The sequence below is a fragment of the Brachycentrus maculatus genome, unplaced genomic scaffold, assembly GCF_059751285.1.
Source record: "Brachycentrus maculatus isolate JH-2025_06_01 unplaced genomic scaffold, ASM5975128v1 h1tg000269l, whole genome shotgun sequence".
NCBI lineage: Eukaryota > Metazoa > Arthropoda > Insecta > Trichoptera > Brachycentridae > Brachycentrus > Brachycentrus maculatus.
Genome location: NW_028281020.1, coordinates 1,766,198 through 1,788,937, shown reverse-complemented (window position 1 = coordinate 1,788,937; position 22,740 = coordinate 1,766,198). Strand labels below are relative to the sequence as shown.

General features: G+C 32.2%; 1 protein-coding gene across 1 annotated transcript in view; it reads left to right on the top strand.

Moving 5' to 3' along the window:
* LOC148305579 (uncharacterized) overlaps nucleotides 1-21,795 on the top strand; it is a 221,489-nt gene extending 199,694 nt beyond the window's left edge. Inside the window, exons 2-5 of the mRNA XM_088266505.1 lie at nucleotides 9,000-9,190; nucleotides 15,874-16,108; nucleotides 16,960-17,034; nucleotides 17,402-21,795. Of these exons, the coding sequence (XP_088122631.1) occupies nucleotides 9,000-9,190; nucleotides 15,874-16,108; nucleotides 16,960-17,034; nucleotides 17,402-17,735 (835 nt within the window). The 3' untranslated portion in view covers nucleotides 17,736-21,795. The remainder of the gene's footprint in view (nucleotides 1-8,999; nucleotides 9,191-15,873; nucleotides 16,109-16,959; nucleotides 17,035-17,401) is intronic.
* Nucleotides 21,796-22,740: the final 945 nt, after the last annotated feature.

Genomic DNA, 22,740 nt, shown 5'->3' with positions numbered 1-22,740 from the left:
AAAGTCATTAAAATAATCGCGGGAACACGTCATGGTGAATGTTATTCATTGTCTGTGAATATGAATTTTGCATACTCTTGCGACTCTCTGTCTTCGCCACAATGGCTGTCATAAGATCTACACTATGTAGGCCATTATTAATCTGAGTTTCACAGAAACCGAAGGAAGGCTTAGACGTAGCGATTCGTTTAAATTATAATGCAAATTCAATTCACAGTGAATTCACGTTTATGAGCGAAAATCACCGAGTCTACCTTTACTGCACATGGTTATATTATCTAACTTCGCGTACAACCGTAAGCCTCTGGCGCTGGCATAAAACGTATGTTTGCATTTCGTTAGACATTTATTATTTTACCTACGCATTCTCAGATATAGATTTATTGTAAATTAAAAAAAAAACTAGTTGATATTTTATTTGACCTACATACTTTGATAGAACAATTGCCACTTTCATCACTATGGCGACATCATTAGATTGATGAGGTTTAAATCATTGTCAAACTATATAAATACAAAGCTGTAACAAGCACTGAAAACGCCTATAAATAATTAAACATATCTTATAAAATAAAACTAGATTTTTGTTTTTATCTACTTTTATTTTTGGTATTTTTTTCTCCAACCGGTTTTGACATTTGTAATATTCAGGGATAGACATGTACTCTCTATCATACACATCTATCCCAGAAGATGACAAGTTTCTTGTCGAAACCGGTTGGAGAAAAGTACTAAAAATAAATGTGATTAAAAACAAAGTTCTAGTTTTGTATTATAAAGTTTTATAAAATGTGCCACAAAGTATCTGCAAAAAAACATTCAACAAACTTAACATATTATTATGTCTATTTTTTATAGTTACATATATTATCACTCAGTTAATGATTCCTCAGAACCCGAATAAAAAGAATATTAGTACCTACGTCTTTTAAAATGCATTGAAACATACTAAAAAAATCATTTTGAAATTAAGAAAATTAACGATATTTGATAAATAAATAACATGAATTATTTTGATTTTCACATAATCATGCAGCAATTAATACCTGGGTACTTGTATTAATTGCAAGAAATAATACCTTTATGAACTTCAGCAGAACGTCCAATTAACGAACGAATAGAGAGCTCTCTTGTGCTAGAGGCCCAGTGCCTATAATAGTATGTATTTTGTATATTATTTGCAAGTAGGTTTGTAATACAAAAGTTTGGATTCTATCTCGAATAGATACTCGTGAAATGTCAAATGCAGGATGCAGTCTACTTCCAGTACATACTAGACCAAACAAATTTATTCTTAAAACATACACTGGTATATTGAAAACCCTTTAAAAGTCTAAAAAACATACTTTATCACATCAAAAGAGAAAATTCATAGTTTTCCGCAGAGTCTTGCCTTTAAAGATTACAAAACAATAAGTTTCGCCATTTTATACTAAAACACCTCACATTTCAAATAGGTTTTCCATAACTGAGAGTTGCATTAGAAATTCATAAATAAAAATAAAAATGTTAAGAATGTAATCATAATAATTTCCGCCTCCGTGGTGTGTTAGCATGTTTAGGTACCGTGCTAGAGGTCCCGGGTTCGATTTCCGGGGGGGTGAAAATAAAAATTAGTGATTTTACCCTGGACCGGTCCCTGAAATACTGGAGTAATCACCATGCCTTCATGTAAGTAACGATCAAGATGACACTGCGTCAACACGATGCAGTGCCCTATGCACCATTGAGTGCGGATAAGGGTCAGAAGAAGGAGGAATTCTTATAAAGAGTATTCAACCTCATTTAGTCATTTCAAAGATTTGCTTCTTATTAAATTTCCTTTATTTGTTCATTTGCAGTCATAACTGGAACTAATTTCATCACAAATATGTACATAAGTGCTCTCGTAATTTTTGTTCAAACCATTTATCTCCATATTTCTATTTGTTGGGAACCAAACATTATATGGCTGAGTTTCTTTAATTTTTAATATAATCGCAGACAAGCTTAAAGTAAAATGAGGCCATTTATTTAAATTTACAAATTAGAAATGAGTCTCGTTCGGAACAACTTCGTGACCCGTTGTGTTGTAGGCGGCGCGCACCTACTTTATTATTAACTTTAATGTTGCAATATGCTCACTACTCTCAAAACATTGAAAAATTAACCTTTTCATGATGTGTTACCTATGGAAATGTTCGCTCTATACTTTGATAGGGTCAAAATGGCAACATTTTAACTTGTAAACTATCAAGGTGAAGGAATATGCGCATAATTTAATTAATTATTTAGTTTTAGTCTTTCCACTTATAATAAAACGATAATAAAACGGCGCGCGGCAATTTAAAATGCTATCATATATCACTCACTCCTTTCAAGAACGTCATAAATCAAAAAACTTGATTTTTCAGGAGAACGTTTTTAAAGTTCAAAAATATAATGCAATGTATTAAAAATAAATATCAAGCCACTTATTGAACTTTTTACTATGCCACAGATCTTTTTAGGTAAAACCTGAAGGTTTTTTTCCATTTGAAAAATGTTTAGTATATTTAAAAAAAAAACTAATTAAACAATACCTTTTCTTCAATATGCAAAAACAACACTTTCTGCCCTGTAGCGGGTAAATATTAAGTTAAAAATATGCCTCTTTTACTGGGATATAGTACATTTTCTGGGCATTCCGAAAACATGCACAACTGAAAATTGACGATTTTTGATTTATGACGTTCTTGAAAGGAGTGAGCGATATGCTAAATGGTAGTTTACACTGATAATTTGTTGAATAGGTAAATATAATATCAACGACGTTTTGAAATGAAGTCTTTAAAAAAACCAGTATATCTTACGTTTGAAAAAAAAAACTGCGATGTGACTCTTTGTAATTTTCAAATCACCATAGAGTTTTTTTTTATGGAGCTGAAACTCAAGCTCTTTGATGAAAAAGATTTCGTTCTTCTCTAAGATAGCACAAAATATGTATACAATCTCAATGTTTGTGGTAAAAGTAATTAATATTATTGTTATCATACTAATGTAACCAATCCGGGAAAAAACTAAAAAGAATTCAAAATAATTAGTTTTGAGTAGGTTCATGACATGAGTTTCTTAATTACCAAATATTGCATTACTTTATGGTAACCATCTTCTCGTCCACACGCCCCCATGACCCAGCCATCTTTGGGACCCTTTCTAGATCATTTTAATTATTTGAACGTTGATTAATCACCCTATTGTTGCTAGTTTATTAATGAATTCAATTAACAGATTCATTTCCCAGTGTTAATTGAGTTAAACTTGTTCCATTATACCTCATATAACACGACCTTCTCCGTATGGGCGGGTTTGTTTTAAATTTTAATTTCCCCTGACTACGATTGACCCCTTCCTGCCATGTCCGCTCCACCCTCGTCCCTACTCGGCTAGGGCAGCCCACCCTAGTGACGTGTGGCCCAGCGGGACGCGTTAGGGGTTAACGTTTGCCAAATAATCGGCAAAGTCTGGGAAATAAACCTCCAGATTATAACATATTGCGGAATTAAAATGTTTACCGAACTTTGTTTCTAGAAACTGCTCGTGTCGTGTAGCATTGAGTCTGCCTCTGTAGGGTAGTGTACCCATTTGTAAGCACGTTTGACTAACATGCATGACTTCTCATGTTTGATATATAAGTTGGGTCTATAAAAATGATATTAGCTCTACAGTTGCTTAAGGGTGAGATCTCAAACGTTCAAATTCAGAATGAGAACGTATAGGCTAGGAGCCGGACGTGTCTTCGCGCGTATTTTTTAAAATATGTATTATAAGTTGCTTTTTTAGAATATATATTAAAATATATATCTTCACCATTTTTTTAACTTATGACCTTTTAATAATTCTTTTGTTTCATAAACAATGAATTTCGAAGGAAAATTATTTTTTTAACACGAAAACGTTATTTTAACTAAAAAATTCAATTAAGTCTAATATAACCTAGGTTTAAAGACAATATTGCGATAAATCGTATATTGGGTCTTAAGATAAAAGCAAAGTATATTTGCTATCAAGACATGTTAATTAAGTGGATTAACGTTTTCACACGCAGCTCAATGTGTTATTTTCATCAGTTTGTATATTATATTTTGTTGGTTATACTATCAGTTTGGACCTTTATTTCTAAAATCCATTTTTTAGTAGAGGAACCTAATATCTGATAACCACCGCACCACGCAGACGAACAAACTGAAATCTGAAGTTAGATTCTTAAAATGGACATAAATTAATTGAATAATCCGGAATGGCAATTTCCCCCCGGGTCTCGTTGTCAAGATAATATAATATTATGAAGTTTATTATTCAATTATAATTTCTATCTGCGTAATTATATTCCACGTGGCGTTTAGTTCCTTCGTGCGGTGATTTATTCAATTATTACTAAATCCACTTTCATAATTATATTTGAAATTACGTCAATCGATAAGCTTTATATTCTGGAAATTGTTTATGTATATTAATTTTATTATTTATTTGAGACTGCCTTATTGAGACTTGAGTATTAAATTATTAAAAACATGAAGTTTAATGTAAGGAAATATAGAAGACCTTATTTTTATATACATATATATTCAAATAACGATTTTTATACTATTTCTGTTTTTTTCATTTGATTCCTTTTTTATCAATAAACAGTCCATAAAAATGATAAAACCCTTTTCTTTTCTTGAAAATATAATGTTTTATCTTCAACATAAAAGGACTCGAAATCATTTCATAAAAATAAATATAATAATTTTTGGCATCTCAACAAAGATGAAAAAGAATATGGAAGTCTAGGCATTTATCAATTCTACCCATGATTGACAACTGCACTACTCAATTTTCGGAACCCCATATTCTTCCATACGAAGAAGATCATCCATGTTGAGATGTCAAAAAATGTTTGAAATAGCTCCTAAGCGGAGATAATCCAGATTTGTGAATAAGTATTTAGGCACACTTAAAATCTTGTAAATAAATAAAATATTATTCAATGAAAAAAAACACAAAGTCACGTCATGCAAAACCTAAAATGATAAAAATTATTGAGTTCTTAAAATTGCAGTGAAAAACAAAAGTGATCAGTTGTAGTCGAGTAATGACTAGTTACTCTATAGTTTACCCTACATAAATAAATACACGACACCGGCAATTCATTGTATTTTCGATAGCATCTTATTTCCTCGGAATCATCTAGAAAATGTCACAGAATATATTATAATTTGTATTACTATCATATTACCATTACTGAGATCAGCCAAGGGGAAAGCAATAGTAATCATTGGTGAAACGTTTTACTGAAACACAACCGTGAAACCTCACCATTTTAACCATTAAATGCATTTCTCTTTTCTAGGTACCTACCTAGACAATATTACTACCTACTTTGTAATTAAGAGCCTTAAGGCCCAGTATTCGTCAAGTCGCAACTTAATTTTCTCTAAATCCAGTTAACATTTTACGTAATTGATTTTTTTTCTTATAACACCGTTTTTGCATTGAAAATATAAACTTTTCTTCGAAAGTATTAAACGGTTTTGAAAGGTAAGGAGTTAAAAAAATATATAAAAATATTTTGCATATATCGGTAGTGTAAAGGCACAGGGGGATATCTGTCTCTGACCAAATTTTACAGGAGAGCAAAAACAAACTTGTGAAATTAAATAACTCATTTTTTTATGTATTTTTATATGTACATATCTCAATAAAACTAAATAAGTATTGCAACTACAGCTATATCCTTTTGCCAGATTATGGAATACACTATTTTAGAAAATTAGAAAATTAAAAAATTGACAAATATACCCCTTTGCCATTACACTACCGATATATAATATTCTAAAAAACAAAAATATATATCCAATATGTCGGTATACTGGCAAAAAACCTTAACTGTAAAATTCCTGATTAATTCCTGTTCTTTAAAGCTTTTTGCCTGAGTAAAATACCTGCTATTAAACTCAAAGTTGAATTTACTTTTAAAACCACATTTACATTTCAAACTACTTTATAGAATGCTGAAAACTTTATAATATTCATCTTTAAGTCTAAATTGCATATTTTCGAGTTAAGGTTTTTTGCCAGTGATGCTGTTTTTAAGAAAACCCGAGTAGTTTGTGACGAACACAATATACCTCGCTTTCTCTCTTATTGCCATGTAATATAATAATATATTAATAATAATAATTTTTGTATAATTAAACAATGAACCATAAGCATTTATCTATCAAATAAATAAAAATCCTTCGTGTTTTATACGTTTTATTATTTCCATTTATTGCCCTATTAATGTCTCGACTACATTTTTAAATTAGGCCTTTCTTGGAAACGTTTATTAAATTATCGTTCAGCATTTGTAAAATCCAGGCTTAGATATATCATTTAAATTATTTTGTCGTATTCCAAACATGACAGCTGTCATAGACAAATGGAACATCGAGAATTCCGGAACGTAGGTACCTATTCGAATTTTCTCTTTGGAAATTCGGCCGGCGCCTACCTCGGCAGGTAAGAGGAGCGGACGATTTTCGTGGATTAGCAGCCGCCATTTTTCACCGAAATGGTCGGCTGCAGGTGCGAACCGTGTGACAAATTACGAAACCGCCGTTATTTTGGAACGTAATGTAAGGTCAATTTCCCGCGAGCGCCGGTTTTGACAACGTGGCATCGCTAGCGAAATTTTCATTTCCTACACAGATTCGGTCATTTAGCTTAAATATGTATTTTTAATATTAAACTTAACCTTAAAATTTAAGTAGTAAAATTTCTTTCAAAACGTATTCCACTTTTTTTTTAAATATAAATGAATCCTATCTCAAATAAGTTTAGGTTCAATAACCTAAATTTATTGTGTCATCGACAATTTTAAACGTAAATTTCAGTTTCAGCATGGAAAACAAAATAACAAGTGTTGCACTGTAATTCTTTATAGAATATAAATTATAATTGCGTTTTATTTACATTTATGTAAATTAAGTGGGAAAAAATAATCACCCTTGTTAGTGTATTTGTTTTATAATAATAATAATAAAACCCTTATCCGCACCCCAATGGTGCATAGGGCACTGCGTCATATAAACGCAGTGTTATCTTGATCGTTTACACATGAAGGAAAGGTGATCAGCCCTTCGCTTCAGGTACCAGTCCAGGGTAATATTGAATAAATATGACAGTGAAAAAATCACTTATATTTATTTTGCCCCCCTTGGGAATCGAACCCGGGACCTCCAGAACGGTAGCCGAGCGTGCTGACCATTACACTACGGAGGCAGACAATTTTATAGTTTTATAGTTGCTAAATCTAATTCAATGTTATTTTCGTACATACATCAATATAATTATAAAATTATTCAAAATGCCTCATAACCCTATCTTATTGTCAGTTACAATAGAGAATGCTTGTAGTAATTCACAATGAATATTAATATAATCCTATCCTGTAGTATTAATATCTGTAGTTAATCATGATCCCAGTATAATAGGACTGATCTCTATCAACGAAATAATCAGGAATTACAAATGACCTCCATACTGATGTTATTATTCACAATTTCAGTACCTCTACGGTTCTTCGCGTTAGCTTAATGTTTACCCGTCAATAAACGTACCTTCGTATTAATATTACTATTGAATTCAAATAACTTATAAACAAGTAACCTTTTTTATCTACATTAAAAAATCTAGCGATCAGAATTCCATTGTACACTTTTTGTATGTGTACATAAATCATAATCATGTTTTCATTATTTGTATTTTTGTATGAGACTTTTTCCCTTTTGACGGCATTGTGATTATAATTATTGTGGTCAGATAAAATTTAGTTATTTATGATTTATTTCGTGTGGGATGTAGATTACCACGCTTCTATTTATATATCTTTAATAAATATCATATGGTCACTAGCTCATCGCATAGGAATTATCAAAAGGGTATGATATTTGTGGAAAATTTTATTATGTACATAAAGCGTTAATCTGTCGGTCATACCAGCGTATTTTATACTAAGGACATTTTTAATATTAAAATGAACGTTTTACAAACGAGTTTATTTACATAATACTAAACACATTTTATAATTTATTCGTTATAAAATACTAATTACATATGTATATCATAAATAAATTCCAAAATGTCGATTTTCATATTATTTTTTGACATCTCATCAAAGATGAAGAAGAATATGGAAGTCTGGGCAAAGTGATCACTTTACACACGTGTAACATTCACCAATTCTACCCATTATTGACAACCACACTACTTAAATTCTTATATATATAAATAAATATATATATATATATATATATATATATATATATATATATATATATATATATATATATATATATATATATATATATATATATATATATATATATATATATATATATATATATATATATATATATATATATATATATATATATATATATATATATATATATATATATATGAACCAATTTTGAAACATTATTCTTGAATTACTAGAACTTCACTATAGACATCTATTGGTGAGATGAAAAGAAGTTTTTTAGTGAGCAGAAACTCTTTATTAGTATGTGAGGTCCGAATCCTGGATTGTAATCACACACATGAGAAACGCCAGAAAATATCATTTTCATTTTAATTATTTAAGCTGATAATTTGACCAGATACACGTTATTTTGAAAAAAAACTCCTGTAATTGGAGATCATTCAGATTTTGTGAACAAGTATTTGTACACACTCAAAATTATGTCGATTTTATTTAAAAAGTATCTAAATGTAGACATAAATCCATTAAATAATCTTCAATAATAATTATTACTGTTTAACGTAATATTTCAAATAGTAGTGCCACTGCCCAGCCCTAAGCGAGGCTGAGCGCGTTGTGATTTGAACGCTTGAGATCTAGGCCTTAATAGTTGAAGAATCGCTGTTTTTTTTTTCGAAAACGGTTTCTACTTTTAAGACTTGGAATATTGAAAAAAATAATTGTGATTACATGTCTGTTTACTTTTCGACAGATGTCAGTACGGGGAAGACTCGGAGCCCCCGAAGACGTGCTGCGGGGCGGCGGGCGCGCGCGTGCTCGGCCTCAAGTGGTTCATCGTGCTGGTCGCGCTCGCCGGCATCTGCTGCGTGCTCGTCGGCACCGTGCTGGGCGCCGTGCGCGCGTCTGGACGCGCGCATCTCACGGTGCTCTTGCTCATGATAGGTCAGTGCATCCTTCTGTTACTAAACTAACTAAGGGCTAGACAGAGAGAATAGAACGCCACACCAACCTGCCTTTGGAGACAATCTTCGCCTCTTTACCAGTATTTGAAATACTTGATAGTTGAAGTTTTCCTCCTACTTCTATTACCAACCACATTCGCCTCATAAATTTGTTTAACTATTCTTTCTTCACTTATTCAATTCACATGTCCAAACCCTTTTAACACACCTTTCTCAGTTTTATTGATAATGCTTATCTCAGCCTTGCATTCTTTCAATAAATATCGCAGTGAAAAATCACTCAGATATTTATTTCAAATTGCCCGGGACCTAAAGCGCAGGGCTAATCACCTTGCCTTCATGTAATCAACGATAAACATAAAACTGCATCGATGCGATGCAGCACCCTATCGTCATCGCATTTTTGAAGATCTTTTTTAGTTACAGTAGAACGGGGCTACTTGAACTTTGATGTGTAACTTGAGCCCAGTATTTAACAAAATCTGTATTTGGTCTACAATAATGAACGTATCGTGACAATAAGTGTCACCTGTCAGGGAAAACAATGAATCATGTCGACACGTTCATTTTTGTAGACCAAATACTGATCTAAATATTTTTTGTATTGAGCTCAAGTAACACATCAAAGTTCAAGTAGCCCCGTTCTACGGTACTGAGTTATTTTTTAACAAAAAGATCATTTGCTGTATGTAAAATATGTATATTGTAAAATAAAATGTTGCCGTTCTTCAATAAGTCCGTAATCCATAAACTAAAACCGTTTAATTGGAAGAATGGTACAATCCGAAATGTCTTCGAGATGTAGTTAAATTACCGATATACCTAAGTCAATAATAATCCCCATTTATTCAGACTTCCCATCTGCCAATCAAAATTTATTATTCATTAAAATATCAGTTCCCAAATAGGCCCCACGTGAGGAAGGGTGAGTTTAGTTCCTTAAGTGCATTAAATTTGCAAACCCTAATATAATGAAGTATTGAAGTTATTACTGCCCTTATAATCCCATCTTAATTGAACCTTATACCGTTTCCAACTACGTATGAGTTCGTTTACGATTCTATTAATTCCCTTCATCATCGTTAACTTCAAATTAAAATAAGCGAACATCATTTTGATGGCTCTTACCAAAAATACGTGTATAGTGTGTCTATAAAGAATATAAATAATGTGAATAAATAAATAATTTTAAGAATTGCAAAATCTGATTGTGTTGTTCTCGAGTTGTGTTTATTGGACATTTTAATTCGAATGTTTGAATTCAAGAATATCTTATGAATATTTGAGTGTTGCCATATACTATACCAGTAACCTCAATTATTGTATACTCTATTTTGATAAACTAGTTACATTATTTAGCAAATGATAGTTTGTTATTTTAATTTACGAATCTACCGCGTACAAATAATTGTAAATTCAAATATTTCATTGACATGAGGATGTCCTATTTCCACTGTCCTTAATTTTGTTGTTCTTCCGGCAGTATTTTGGAATAAAAAAGATGAATCCCGGTAGAAACAAAAGTTAAAAATATGTTTATTGTGGTTTTGATAATTTAAAAATTAATAGTTTTATTATATTCATTATTACATTGATTTAAACATTTACGGCTATTTACTTAATTTAAATACAGATGCTTACCAAGTGTTTATGTTCTACCTTTCTCGTACAACGCAAGACAAAAATCTTTATTTATATCTTCTTTGATTATGTGAAATATTGTAGATATTTTACATTTTAGTTTCAGGATGTGTAGTTAACGCCTTTATTTAGTTGCCGTATCGAAATACTCTCGCAATAGTTTTCCGATAGCAATAAACCAAACGTTTGCGTTTTTCTTTTTCCCGGTTTTTGTAATGCGGGCACACTTTTTGGCAAAAAGCTGTTGGCCTAATCCCCTGCCTTACCCGCCAGGTAGTTAATTTATCGGTATGTGGTATCTACCTACATATTTGATACATAATAATATCTGGTCATGACCATAAATAAGAAGCTAGCTTATTGCTAGACCTTTTCGGGGGTTTTTATTGCGTTCAAAATTTATCTCAGCAATGTTGTACTCATGTGGTACATATTTTACTGTTAAGATGCGCATTTTCTGTATAATTTTATGTGAAAACAGCATAATATCTTAACATATTGATACATTTTTTAAGGTAACAGCATATATACTCGTATAACGAGAAAAACTTTATATTACAAACATTTCTGCAAGGAAGATTATGTTTTAACGCTAATTATATCTTGCATCTTAATATTTCAATTTTACGTTTAGCCAGCAAACCCGATTTCACAAACCCTGTTAAAAGTTTGGTCTTGTAACGAAAAGTTCATGCAAAAGAGATTGACTATGTCATCTTCTGTATCTTAACTTACCTTCATCCATTTAAAATCATCATTTATCTAGTAAATTACCGTCACCTGTATCCCGTGTACTAAAATCAATAAAAATGCAATCAGTTTTCTTTAAGGTTATATGAATAAACACTGTTTTTTATTTAAAAAATAAAATGCAACAAACAAATAAGTATGAGGATAAGATATATACAAAACCAATTGAAAAGAAACCTTTTTTGAAATCATTTATCAAATGGCGGAAATCGAACCCTACCCAACTTTATTGCGGCCCCTTCTCTTTTAAATATTCTCTATGCTTTAGTTCGTTCAAGAACGTCAGTCAATTAGACAGTTAGTTTTTTGTTATTAGTCCAAATGATGGCTATTCATTTAACTTTTTCGTTTCCTGATCAATATTTCTTTTAAAATAATGTTTTATTCCATGGGAATGTCAAGAAGAGAATGTAATATATAAAATTGCAAAAAGTAATGGCACAATTACAGTTCGAAGACGCGTGAAATAACAGGGATGCTTTTTTTACTGTTTTTCGTTGTGTTAAAAATGAGTCGTTAATCGCTTTTGAAGAAAAGACCCAATACCTAATACATTTATTGCTTTACCACTGAATATTCGTCCACGAGAATGTATGAAGTTTAAATTTGTACGTGCTTACCCAATATCTATTAAATATTGTTACAAGTTAAGAATCGTTATCAACAAGATTAAAAGAACTTGTAACTAATTAGAAATTATTGTAGGTACATAAAAAACCCTTTCAGTTTAACGACTCAAATAAAACCTGTTTACCTACGTTTTTATTATCCTAGTGACCTCTTTAATGCGAAATCCATAGAACACAAAACGCCTGTTATGTAAAACCAACGTTATTATTTTAACTAACGCGATTTTTTAAAACTTTTTTTATCCATGAATACTTCATTATATAACCGAGCCCAACTGTCAATATAACCAACCATGGAATCATAATCTCAAACAGATGCAAATTTTACCAAGAACGTTCACATACAATAATTTCATCGGCTTCCCTATACACTCATATAGTTTGGCTCGAAATTATATTGGACATTTTCTAACATTTTTTATATTAAAATAATGCAAACTCTACGTTACAATATTTCAAATTCAAAACTAATGTGAGAATTAAAAGTTAATAAAGTCGATTGAATTAAAGTTAAATTTCGATTTTGATATTCTATTATAAAAATAATAATTATTGCAATATGCATTTTGTCTTAATATCTAAGTATCTGAAATATTTTTGCATACCTATAATTTTATTAACTTGCATTAAATATTATAAATAAAGGATTACTTTAAATGATCTCTGAACTGTGAATGAACTATACTCACTCATAAATAAAGTGAAATATATATTTGTATTGTTGGATCCCTACTGCTTTGCAAAATAAAATATTATTTGTTTTAATAAAGATAGTCAATGGTCGTGTTTCATAAATCAACATTAATCGTTGGTATTTTTATTTAGGTTAAAAGTTTTACGACATTGTGAAATGCGCTTTGTATTTGCCCATATAAGACAATTACTATTTGTATTTTATAGGTAAGTTTTATTCCGTTTTACGAGCCATAAGGCGATAAAAAGATATCGAAGATTGTCATAGATAAAAAATTGCCACGTAGGTACATATTTCTATGGTTATGGCAACACTTTTGTACAATATCACGTTTTCAAAGAAAGCATTTCGGTAGGTACCTTCCTACATTTTATTAAACGCTCTATTTTTATGTGAAAACGGCAAAATAAAATGGATTTTATTGGCTATAAAATTTTAGGTAATTCAAAGGAATGTAATTTGTGCTCGATAATAAAATATCACAACTTTTACTAACGAAATGTAAAAAATTGTTAATAATACAATTTTAAAAGGTTATATGTATGAATAATATTGGATAGTTTATTTAGCGCAATTTTCGTAAAATACTTCCTCAAGGGCGCTTGCGTATATTAGAAGTAATCATATACTCCAGCTTGTGTATTTACCAAGCATTGCTATCCTGATCATTTTCCAGCAACGTAAGGTTTTTAGTAGCGATTGGGACCATCCTAAACCTACAACATAAATTCTCAATCTAGTTACCTTGCAATAGTTTACTCTAAATTATTGTACGTTATACATCCAATTTATACCTTTAACCGAAACTAGTTTAACCAAAACGAAAAACTAAATATATCTCTGTCTTCCTTTCTATACTCATCTGCACACAGTGGTGCTTAAGACACTGGACCAGGTAATACAGGGTTATCTTAGTTGTTAATTATATGAAAACAAGGGGATCAATCGTGTGCTTCGGGAGCCAGTCTAGGAAGGCGTCCGTAGAGAAAACGATGCCTAATGTTACTTTTACGAGGCCGATAAACAAAAGAAAAAAACAGCTTTGCGATAGAGTCGACGAACAAAAAATTATTATTTTCTTCTAAATTTTCCTTTAATTATTTTCTTCTAAAATTATTATTTTCTTCTAAATTTTCCTAGCGAACTTCTTTCAATTTTTGCTTTCATGAAACCTCATTTTTTTCATCCAAAACTACATCGTGACCTATTTTAATGCTGAGATCTCAGACGTTCATATGAGAACGCGAACGGCCGCGCTAAGGGCCGGACGTGTTTATATATGTATTGGAATGTTACGTTTTTTAAAAATATTTTCACTGCTTTTTTTTACTCCTTACCTTTCAACAACTCTTTTCTTTTCAAAACGATATTTTGTATTTCGAAGAAATTTTTTTTTCCAATACAAAAACGATATTTTGAGCAAAAAATTCAATTACGTTAAATATTACTTGAATTTAAAGATAAAAGATAAAGATAATTGCGATTTATCGTATATTGGGCCTTAACCGTTGCCACAACAGCAGGAAACTTTTCACATATTAATACAGAACACACACACTCTACTAAGTGTATATTTTGTGCTAAAACATTCGTCATAAAATAATAAACAAGGAACACCATTATATGCCAAACAAATACAATGAATAATGACTGACGCAAATGAAAGTAGTTCACGCCATATTTTTCGCGTACCCAAAATTCTAAGTTAGTAATCCGAATTACCTACATCTGTCAAAAGAGTTGCCACAAAATCCCATCCGCTGTAAACCTATCCACAAAACAAGAAACATCTGGTAACAATCTAGAATCCGTTCCCAAACCCCTACCTTTTTTGTCAGTTCACCGATTCGGGAGCTTAGTCCGAAATCCTGATAAATAATGCGGGGAAAGCACGCCGTGTGGTACGCCATACATTCCGCGCTGATAGTATCGCCATCCACACCGAGTGGGATTTAAAACCTAATTCGAAACATAGATATCCTAACGGTTAGGTACCTGCTGTTAAATAAAGTAGCTACATATTTAGGTTTGCAACACTGTTTCCGGTAGCCATTTATATATTTTTAAAACCAGATGAAGGTAAGTACTTGAAATATAAATATTAATACGAATTTACGTAAATTTTTCGAAAACGTTCAAAATCCACCACTTTTTCATTACCATGATTATTTGTTGATGACACTAGCGCACAAAGGTGTAAGTTGTGTGTTGCATAAAAAAGCTACGCATTTTAGATGAATTATCGGATAGACATTTCACACTTCGATCAGCTACAACAATTGCCATGAGTAAAATGATCTTACTAGCGCACTAAATTCGAAGAGCGTGCCTTTGCTGCTACAGGCCCAACGGCATTAAATCCTATTCTACTAGAAACAGCGAAAGAGATGATCCTTAGAAAATAACTTCATACGCATCAGTTTCTATGGGTTCTCCATTTAAATCATTTTCTTTTCCCCATAACAAAATCACTTTTTTATTTTACAATTTAATCTAAGTATCCTTGAGGTTATGTTTTTTCGAAAATACAAATTATTTATTATTATATACGAAATATTTTTTTAGCAAGTTTAAAATTATTTTTTATGTATAGAATATTACACGAGTAAAAATCTGAAATACGTTGTATTTATAAAACACAAAGAGTTTCCTCTATTTGTGTCTCCAATTCTAAATATTGTTTTTGAATTTCGGTGAAATTTAAAAATAATGCTTAAAAATAATATTTAAAAATTTATTTTTTATTTTCCTTCTACAATTAAAAAATATATCTAATATCATTCAAAAATAAATATAAAATAAATAAAATTAACAGTCTCCGCATATGATAATCTCCACTTTTTTTTAAATATACGCTGAGGCGTACACTGGGCACCCAGGGTGGACCGCTCTCATCATTTTGTGTAGTTGTCGTAATATCTATTTGCTTAACTATTTGTTATGTTTCAGGTGTAGGATTAGTGCTGGTGACGGTGAGCGGCGTGGCGTGGCGCGCCGTGGGGCGGCGGCGCGCGCGAGCCGGAGCCGCCCGCAGCGCCGCCGCGGCGGGCCCCGGAGCCTCGCGGCGCGGCGCGGCGGCATGCGCGCGCGCGCACCACCCCTACGCAGCCATGCTGTACCCCGAATTCCACTGCCGCCCGCCGCCGCCATCCTACCAAGCTTCCATGCACGAGTATAGACTCAGGTGAGACGAGGCTGGTCCATTATATTATCCTTCACGGACTCTAGCAACCTTAATGAAGATAGATACTGAGAAGTTACAGTGAAGGGAGCTTTGCCCCTGCATACTCGAATGCTTGCGATAAGTGTTGCGAGCAGGTACTACGCAGAGGTGAATGTATAGCATCGCAAGTCCCTCATAAATCTCTATTTGTCTCGTTGCCGTTGTCCTATGGATCATTGGGGTGCAGATAAGGGTTTTATTATTATTATTAAAGAAACAATATAGTACGTTCGAGAAGGATCTTATTATCTTTATGAGCCCATTATTCCTATATAGGCTATATCCTATATGACTATAGTCATGTATAATTTATAACAACCCTTGGGAATTTATGAGTATACATAATGTACAAACATAATCGAATCAGAGTGGTTGCATATCACACACTAGGTAATATATGCTCTTTTCGGAACTCCGCACCAGAGATTCCTAATAATATTTGTTGGTTTGTGTAATTCTAAGAATATGACTTATTCATATGACCCAGAGCACTCTGCAATTTGAGAATATAGACGGCTCTAATTCATCAAATTCACTTATAATCAGTAAAATTAAAATTTTGAGCCATTTTACCATTCAGGGGTATTTTGTAAGAGATATCCCTCTTCCTCACAATAAAATAGATACCACTTTTATAATAGCAGCAATCTAATACCTACTGCATAGGCTGTCACAAATGAAGCAATTGGGGATCTATAAACCATCGCAAGCCTTGTAGCTAGCGATGCACTATGAAGGCAGACAATATGTACACACATTTCTGCTTTTTCTGTTATGGAAATTCTCATTACCCGTTATTTATTATATTACAGATTGCTACTGTTGGATCGTGCTGCCTCACCTCCGCCTGTCGCCTGCCCTCCTCCAGCATACAGGCCTCGATCTAGGTATGTGTACTTTGTGTCATCCATTAAGGTGATTTATCTAAAAAAACTCCAACTGTAACCTCAAACATTATAGGTATTTCTACCTGTTCGGTCGATTGATGCTTAAGGACAAGAAGGGTATTTTTACCTTTTTCGCCGGCCTCATTTCAAAGGCAGGAAAGAAGGAATTGTCCAATGTTTTTATTTGAATATTATGTACCAATCTCTTTGTTAAGGTCTTAACTCTATGTACATAATTATCTAATCCTGTCGCCAGTGGTCCGCAGGTGTAAAAAATACCCGCCTGAAATGTGTTAAGATAAGTCGCATTTCTCATTTATATCGCATTGTATTCCTTAGTTGTATTATTGTAATATTTATTTTTCAGGTGTATCACGGGTGGAGGCCCCCCCTACACGGGGCGAGGTGCCCGAGGTCGGCGGAGGCCTGAGCCCCGCACACCCGCCCCGTCACTCTCCGCCGTGGTCATCCAGAACATTGCCCTGGAGCCCTACGACGACGTGAAGTATGATGACGGGCCGGAAGCGGAGCCCCCACTGGGCGACTCCAAGGGTGAAGAGCTGCAGGGGGAGGGCAACCTCGTGACCATTGTACAAACTCAAGACTCCAGCCCCGTCATCGTCACCGTCTCGGGATCCATGCCGGAGGAAAGGACCAACCAGACGCACCTGTCTGAAATAGACATCCTAGCGCATCTGTGAAACAACCAACTGTAGATATTGTTATAATAATGTTTATTCGCAATTATGGTTTGGATATTTCCTTTGTCAATGAACAAGGCAGTCAAGTTGTTACAAATTCTATCTACAAATTTAAACACAACTCTTTTTTTTAATTCTGGACCTATTTAAGATTTATTTGATAAGTATTTATACTTTCGTTCTTTACTTACTTTGCAAGAGCATAGGGGGGGGACTATCTGGCTCCTTTTTGTTGACATGAGGGTATGAAAAAAGTATTGGAAGCAAACTAAAAGACCAAATTTTGAATTAAAGGTAGTCCTTATGTAATAATCAAACCTACAGGTTAATTGAACATACATGTTAATTGAAAGATTAGTAGAAAATGTTCTCACACAATAAGAAACTTAAATGGCTCCTCACTTTGTGCTAGAGATAGACAATGTGATAATCTTTTATCACTGTTTTTTCCCTGCTAACAATGATAGGATGCATAGATTAAATAAATCATAGCCCAATTAAGTGAGCATTATCTTGAAACCCAATATCTATACATTAAATATGAAAACTAGCGTTTGGCTATATTTTGGCAATTGTTATGTTTTCATACAACTGTGTTCTATAAATATTTTTATGATTTCTTACTATTTTTTTAAGATTTAAGATTTGCAAAAGGATATCAAAAGTAATTTATTAAATATTAACATTTGCTTCTTAATACCTTACTTATATTGAACATCACTCTGAGGCAACAAATTTTGAATTTTTTAGTATTCTAAATTTTAAGGTTAATTTACCTTTAATTTATAACATTTGGAGTCAAAAAAGTACCCCCTCCATGTAATAAAATCACCGTGGTAGATTTTATCCATTTTATTTATAAATATTCTATTAATAAATTACCATTAAATTTTATAACCAAAATGTGCTACACAACATATCTAACACTTTCGGATCCAACATTGTAATCACCAATTTTAAGAGGATCATTCAAAAAGTCTGTTTTTTTTTTAGTTTATAATGCAGACAATAGAAAAACTGTTTTTGATTTTAACAAAATGTATTTACCGTAATTTGACATTGCAAATATAAAGCTTTGTCACATATCTTTTTTACTCTTATGTCCTAAGAGTAAACAATCTTGTATTTTTTGTGAAGGGATGTTCTGACATGGATCTGGATCTGGATTGGATCTGTCCAAGAACCGTAATCTGGAACATTTGTATATTTGTATGTTTTTAAGTATTTCTCTAAAACTCCATAAAGTTGTAGAGTTTAATGGTGATTTAGAATGTTTTTTTTTTATAATAAGGAATGAAAACAACTTTGGTATCTATTTTTTTCTCATTTTTATATTAAGAAACTTATTTAAGTTTTACGGATGTAGTTCTGTGCGGATATTTTTGTGCATAACTTTATATAAAATGTTGTGTGTATTGTTTTGTGTGATAAGCTTTACTTATATAAAATTTAAATTCAACTGGACATGTGCCTGCTATAATATTAATGAAGTATCAATTAAGTTTATGACATGTGTATAGTTTTATGTGTAATATTAATTATAATGTAGAATTTATGGAAAACTTTTGAAAGATGTATTATTATATGTATCAATGAATTCTGTATGAGGCTTGATACAAATTGTTTCTTAACTCTCGACATTGTAAAATATAATACCGGCTGTTTATCTATCTTTCTTATACAATTTAATCGATGTCCTTTTTTAATACAACTCATCAAGTGCGCGTTTATTTTATTAAAATAATATTGTTATTGAGAGTCCAATACTGCTTAGGTGCAGAAAGTATAATTATCCGGGAAAGCATAAAAAGCGAGGATTATTATGCTACATTCCAACATTAGTATGCAGTGTATAATTTTCTGTTGATGGCATCGCGAATGCATACACTTTTTTTTAAGTGTTAAGTAAAACATGAAGTGGTGATCTGAGATTTGATTCCCCACTCTTGACTCTTTCAAAAGTAAAGCGTGTAAACATTATGCCAAAATAGTATAATTTTGACTGAACGTAGTCAATAGAAAATTGAGTGCAAGGCCAATGAGTTATTATATTTTAGAGATTACATATAAAACCATCAAAAATAATTATACCAAATCGGTTTGCAGGCACGGGTATCACCCCCCCGGTAACAGGTGAAGTGGGATGTAGGTAGTCGGGGGAATCGGGCCGTATATTGTTTTAGTAAATCCTTCAATTCAAACAAAGTCCGACGATTCAGTTAGAGACCATAAGATCCAAAAAATATTGATAATTGCCTGGTAACACATATCTGACTGAAATATAATTGTGCGAGACCAATTTCTTAAGTTAATTAACTGTTAAGGCTTGAAATATTTTTATAAAATCTTTGCAGTATTGGACCCTAAATGATATGTTACTATTAAAACAATAATACTTATTAAGTTTACCTTCTGTTCCAAACCATAGTAATATTTGAATAATAATGTACATATTCCAAGGAGAAATAGCCATTTTTTATTATTATACTTATCTACCAAATAAATAATTATTTTTGGCAATATTTCGATCAAATTGTATTCAAACCATTATAATATTCATCATTGGAAATAAATATAGATCAGAATTGAATTTAGCTTGTTATTTATGTTAATACATGTATATGCATCGAGTACTTACTTTTACAGCAGTGCTTTGTTATTATAACAATTATTTCATGTTCCTTCACCAAAGAATAACCCTTTTTTTCAGCTATGTATTTTAATTGATTCATTTACTTTTATATAAATAATTATTGTGAGAAAATAATTCATTTATTCATAATTTTAGACTATTTAGGATTTTCCGTCTAGTTTGTAAAATATCACATGTCGCATTTATACTTTACATTTGCAGACAATGAATACAAGCTGTGATATTTTACAAACTAAACATTGTCTGAAAAAATATATTTTCTTTGCTTACTCTTATGTTATATTGTCAGAATTTTGATGAATAATTTTGCTGTGCTAATTGCAGTCTACGTTTGTTGGCCATATTATATTTTTATATGCGAGTTGGCAAATATCATCATATCTTGTTTCCTAAATGTGTAAACCATAATATGTTATTCTTTTGTAAGTAATTTCTCTATTTGATAAGGTACGATAATGTAAAATAATTAATAGTACGTAATATGGCACTGTAGAAATGAATGTATAAATCGGAGTTTGATTATAATTGAGTGTGGTAAGGCATTTGTAACTTAAAAGCATTGTATTATATCAAAATTATAATGTGCAAGAACTATTGTTTTTAAAGCTAAACGTGTTTACAGTCCATGTAATTTCAGGACTTCACATCTAAAGGCATTGCTGTTGTTTTAATTTAGTTGGTTACAGCGCTTTCTTGGATAGCAAGGCAATAGCAATGTGTGTTTTGCAAGATGAATTAATTTTGGCTGACTTTGAAATCTGTTGACAAATATGATTCAACTAGTTTTAGTTAACATATTATTATGTTCAGTAATTTTATGTTTGCTTTCCTAAAAAACTTGTCATTCAATATTTTTTTTAAATCACGAGCTTGTCTGTCCTGAACAATTGACGTTTTAGATTTACAATTGTTTGTCTCGTACCTACGAATTGGTAATAACAAACAAATAAAAAATTCTCTCCCCTTGCATTGCAAATATAATAAATTCCTAACCTCAAATAGTATATCATCACAATGTAGAACAGGATTCTATGAAAGCAAAGTATTTTTTTTACAGTTCTATCCTACATCAGAGTGAAGTGTTTATGTACTATTTGAGGTTATGTTTATTTATTTTTATGTAATTTACTATCATTCGAATGCCTTCATTTTTACCGGTGTCCTCAAATCTACTACTACTATGAATATTGTCGGCATTTAAAAATTTCAATGTAAAAAATAACTATCCTCGACATAAAACAATGTTCGCAATGTGTTATTGAATTATATAATCCTTTGTTCATGATTACCAGTATCTTACCACACCTGAAATCATATTCCCATTTTTGAATTGTGTAAATAATGTTACAATCCCTACTGAATAGTCTTGATTGAAGAAATTCATAGAACCAAAATATATTTATAAAAATTTAACAATGCTTTTTATTCATTTACAAAATCTTTTACTAAAAGAGAAAAGCATAAAGCTGTATTATAATATGTATATCCTATCCTTTCCACATATTCCTTGCTTCTTCCCATAGTTATGTTGGTCAAAGATGCAGCCTGCATCCACACCGCAGGAGGTTCAATTTCTGCCCGGGTCAATGTGAATAAATATTGTCCATGCAAAGTATAAGTAGATGATCGACTCATAAACTGGCATCATGGGTACATAAATATATATATATATATATATATAAAACCCTTACCGCACCCCAATGGTGCATAGGGCACTGCTTCATATAAACGCAGTGTTATCTCGATCGATTACACACAAAGGAAAGGTGATCAGCCCTCCACTTCAGGTACCAGTCCAGTGTAATATTGAATAAATATTAGAGTGAAAAATCACTTATATTTATTAAACCCCCCTGGGAATCGAACCCGGGACCTCCAGAACGGTAGGCGAGCATGCTGACCATTACACTACGGAGGCGGACAAAAAACATTGTGCGAAAAGAGATAAATGCCCACAAAGAGATAAATGCCCTTATCCGCACCCCAATGGTGCATAGGGCACTGCATCATATAAACGCAGTGTTATCTTGATCATAAACACATGAAGGAAAGGTGATCAGCCCTCCGCTTCAGGTACCAGTCCAGGGTAATATTGAATAAATATTTAAATGAAAAAATCAATAATATTTATTTGACCCCCCTGGGAATCGAACCCGGGACCTCCAGAACGGTAGCCGAGCGTGCTGACCATTACACTACGGAGGTGGACACAAGTACCTGATAGGTATCTATCTCTTTTACATATACAAATACATATAAAGAAGTTATCAAGCGTTGTATACCTGATTCAATAATTCAGTGCCGAAACAATTGCGGGTGCTTATTTCTTGCGACGATATAATCGCACCTCAG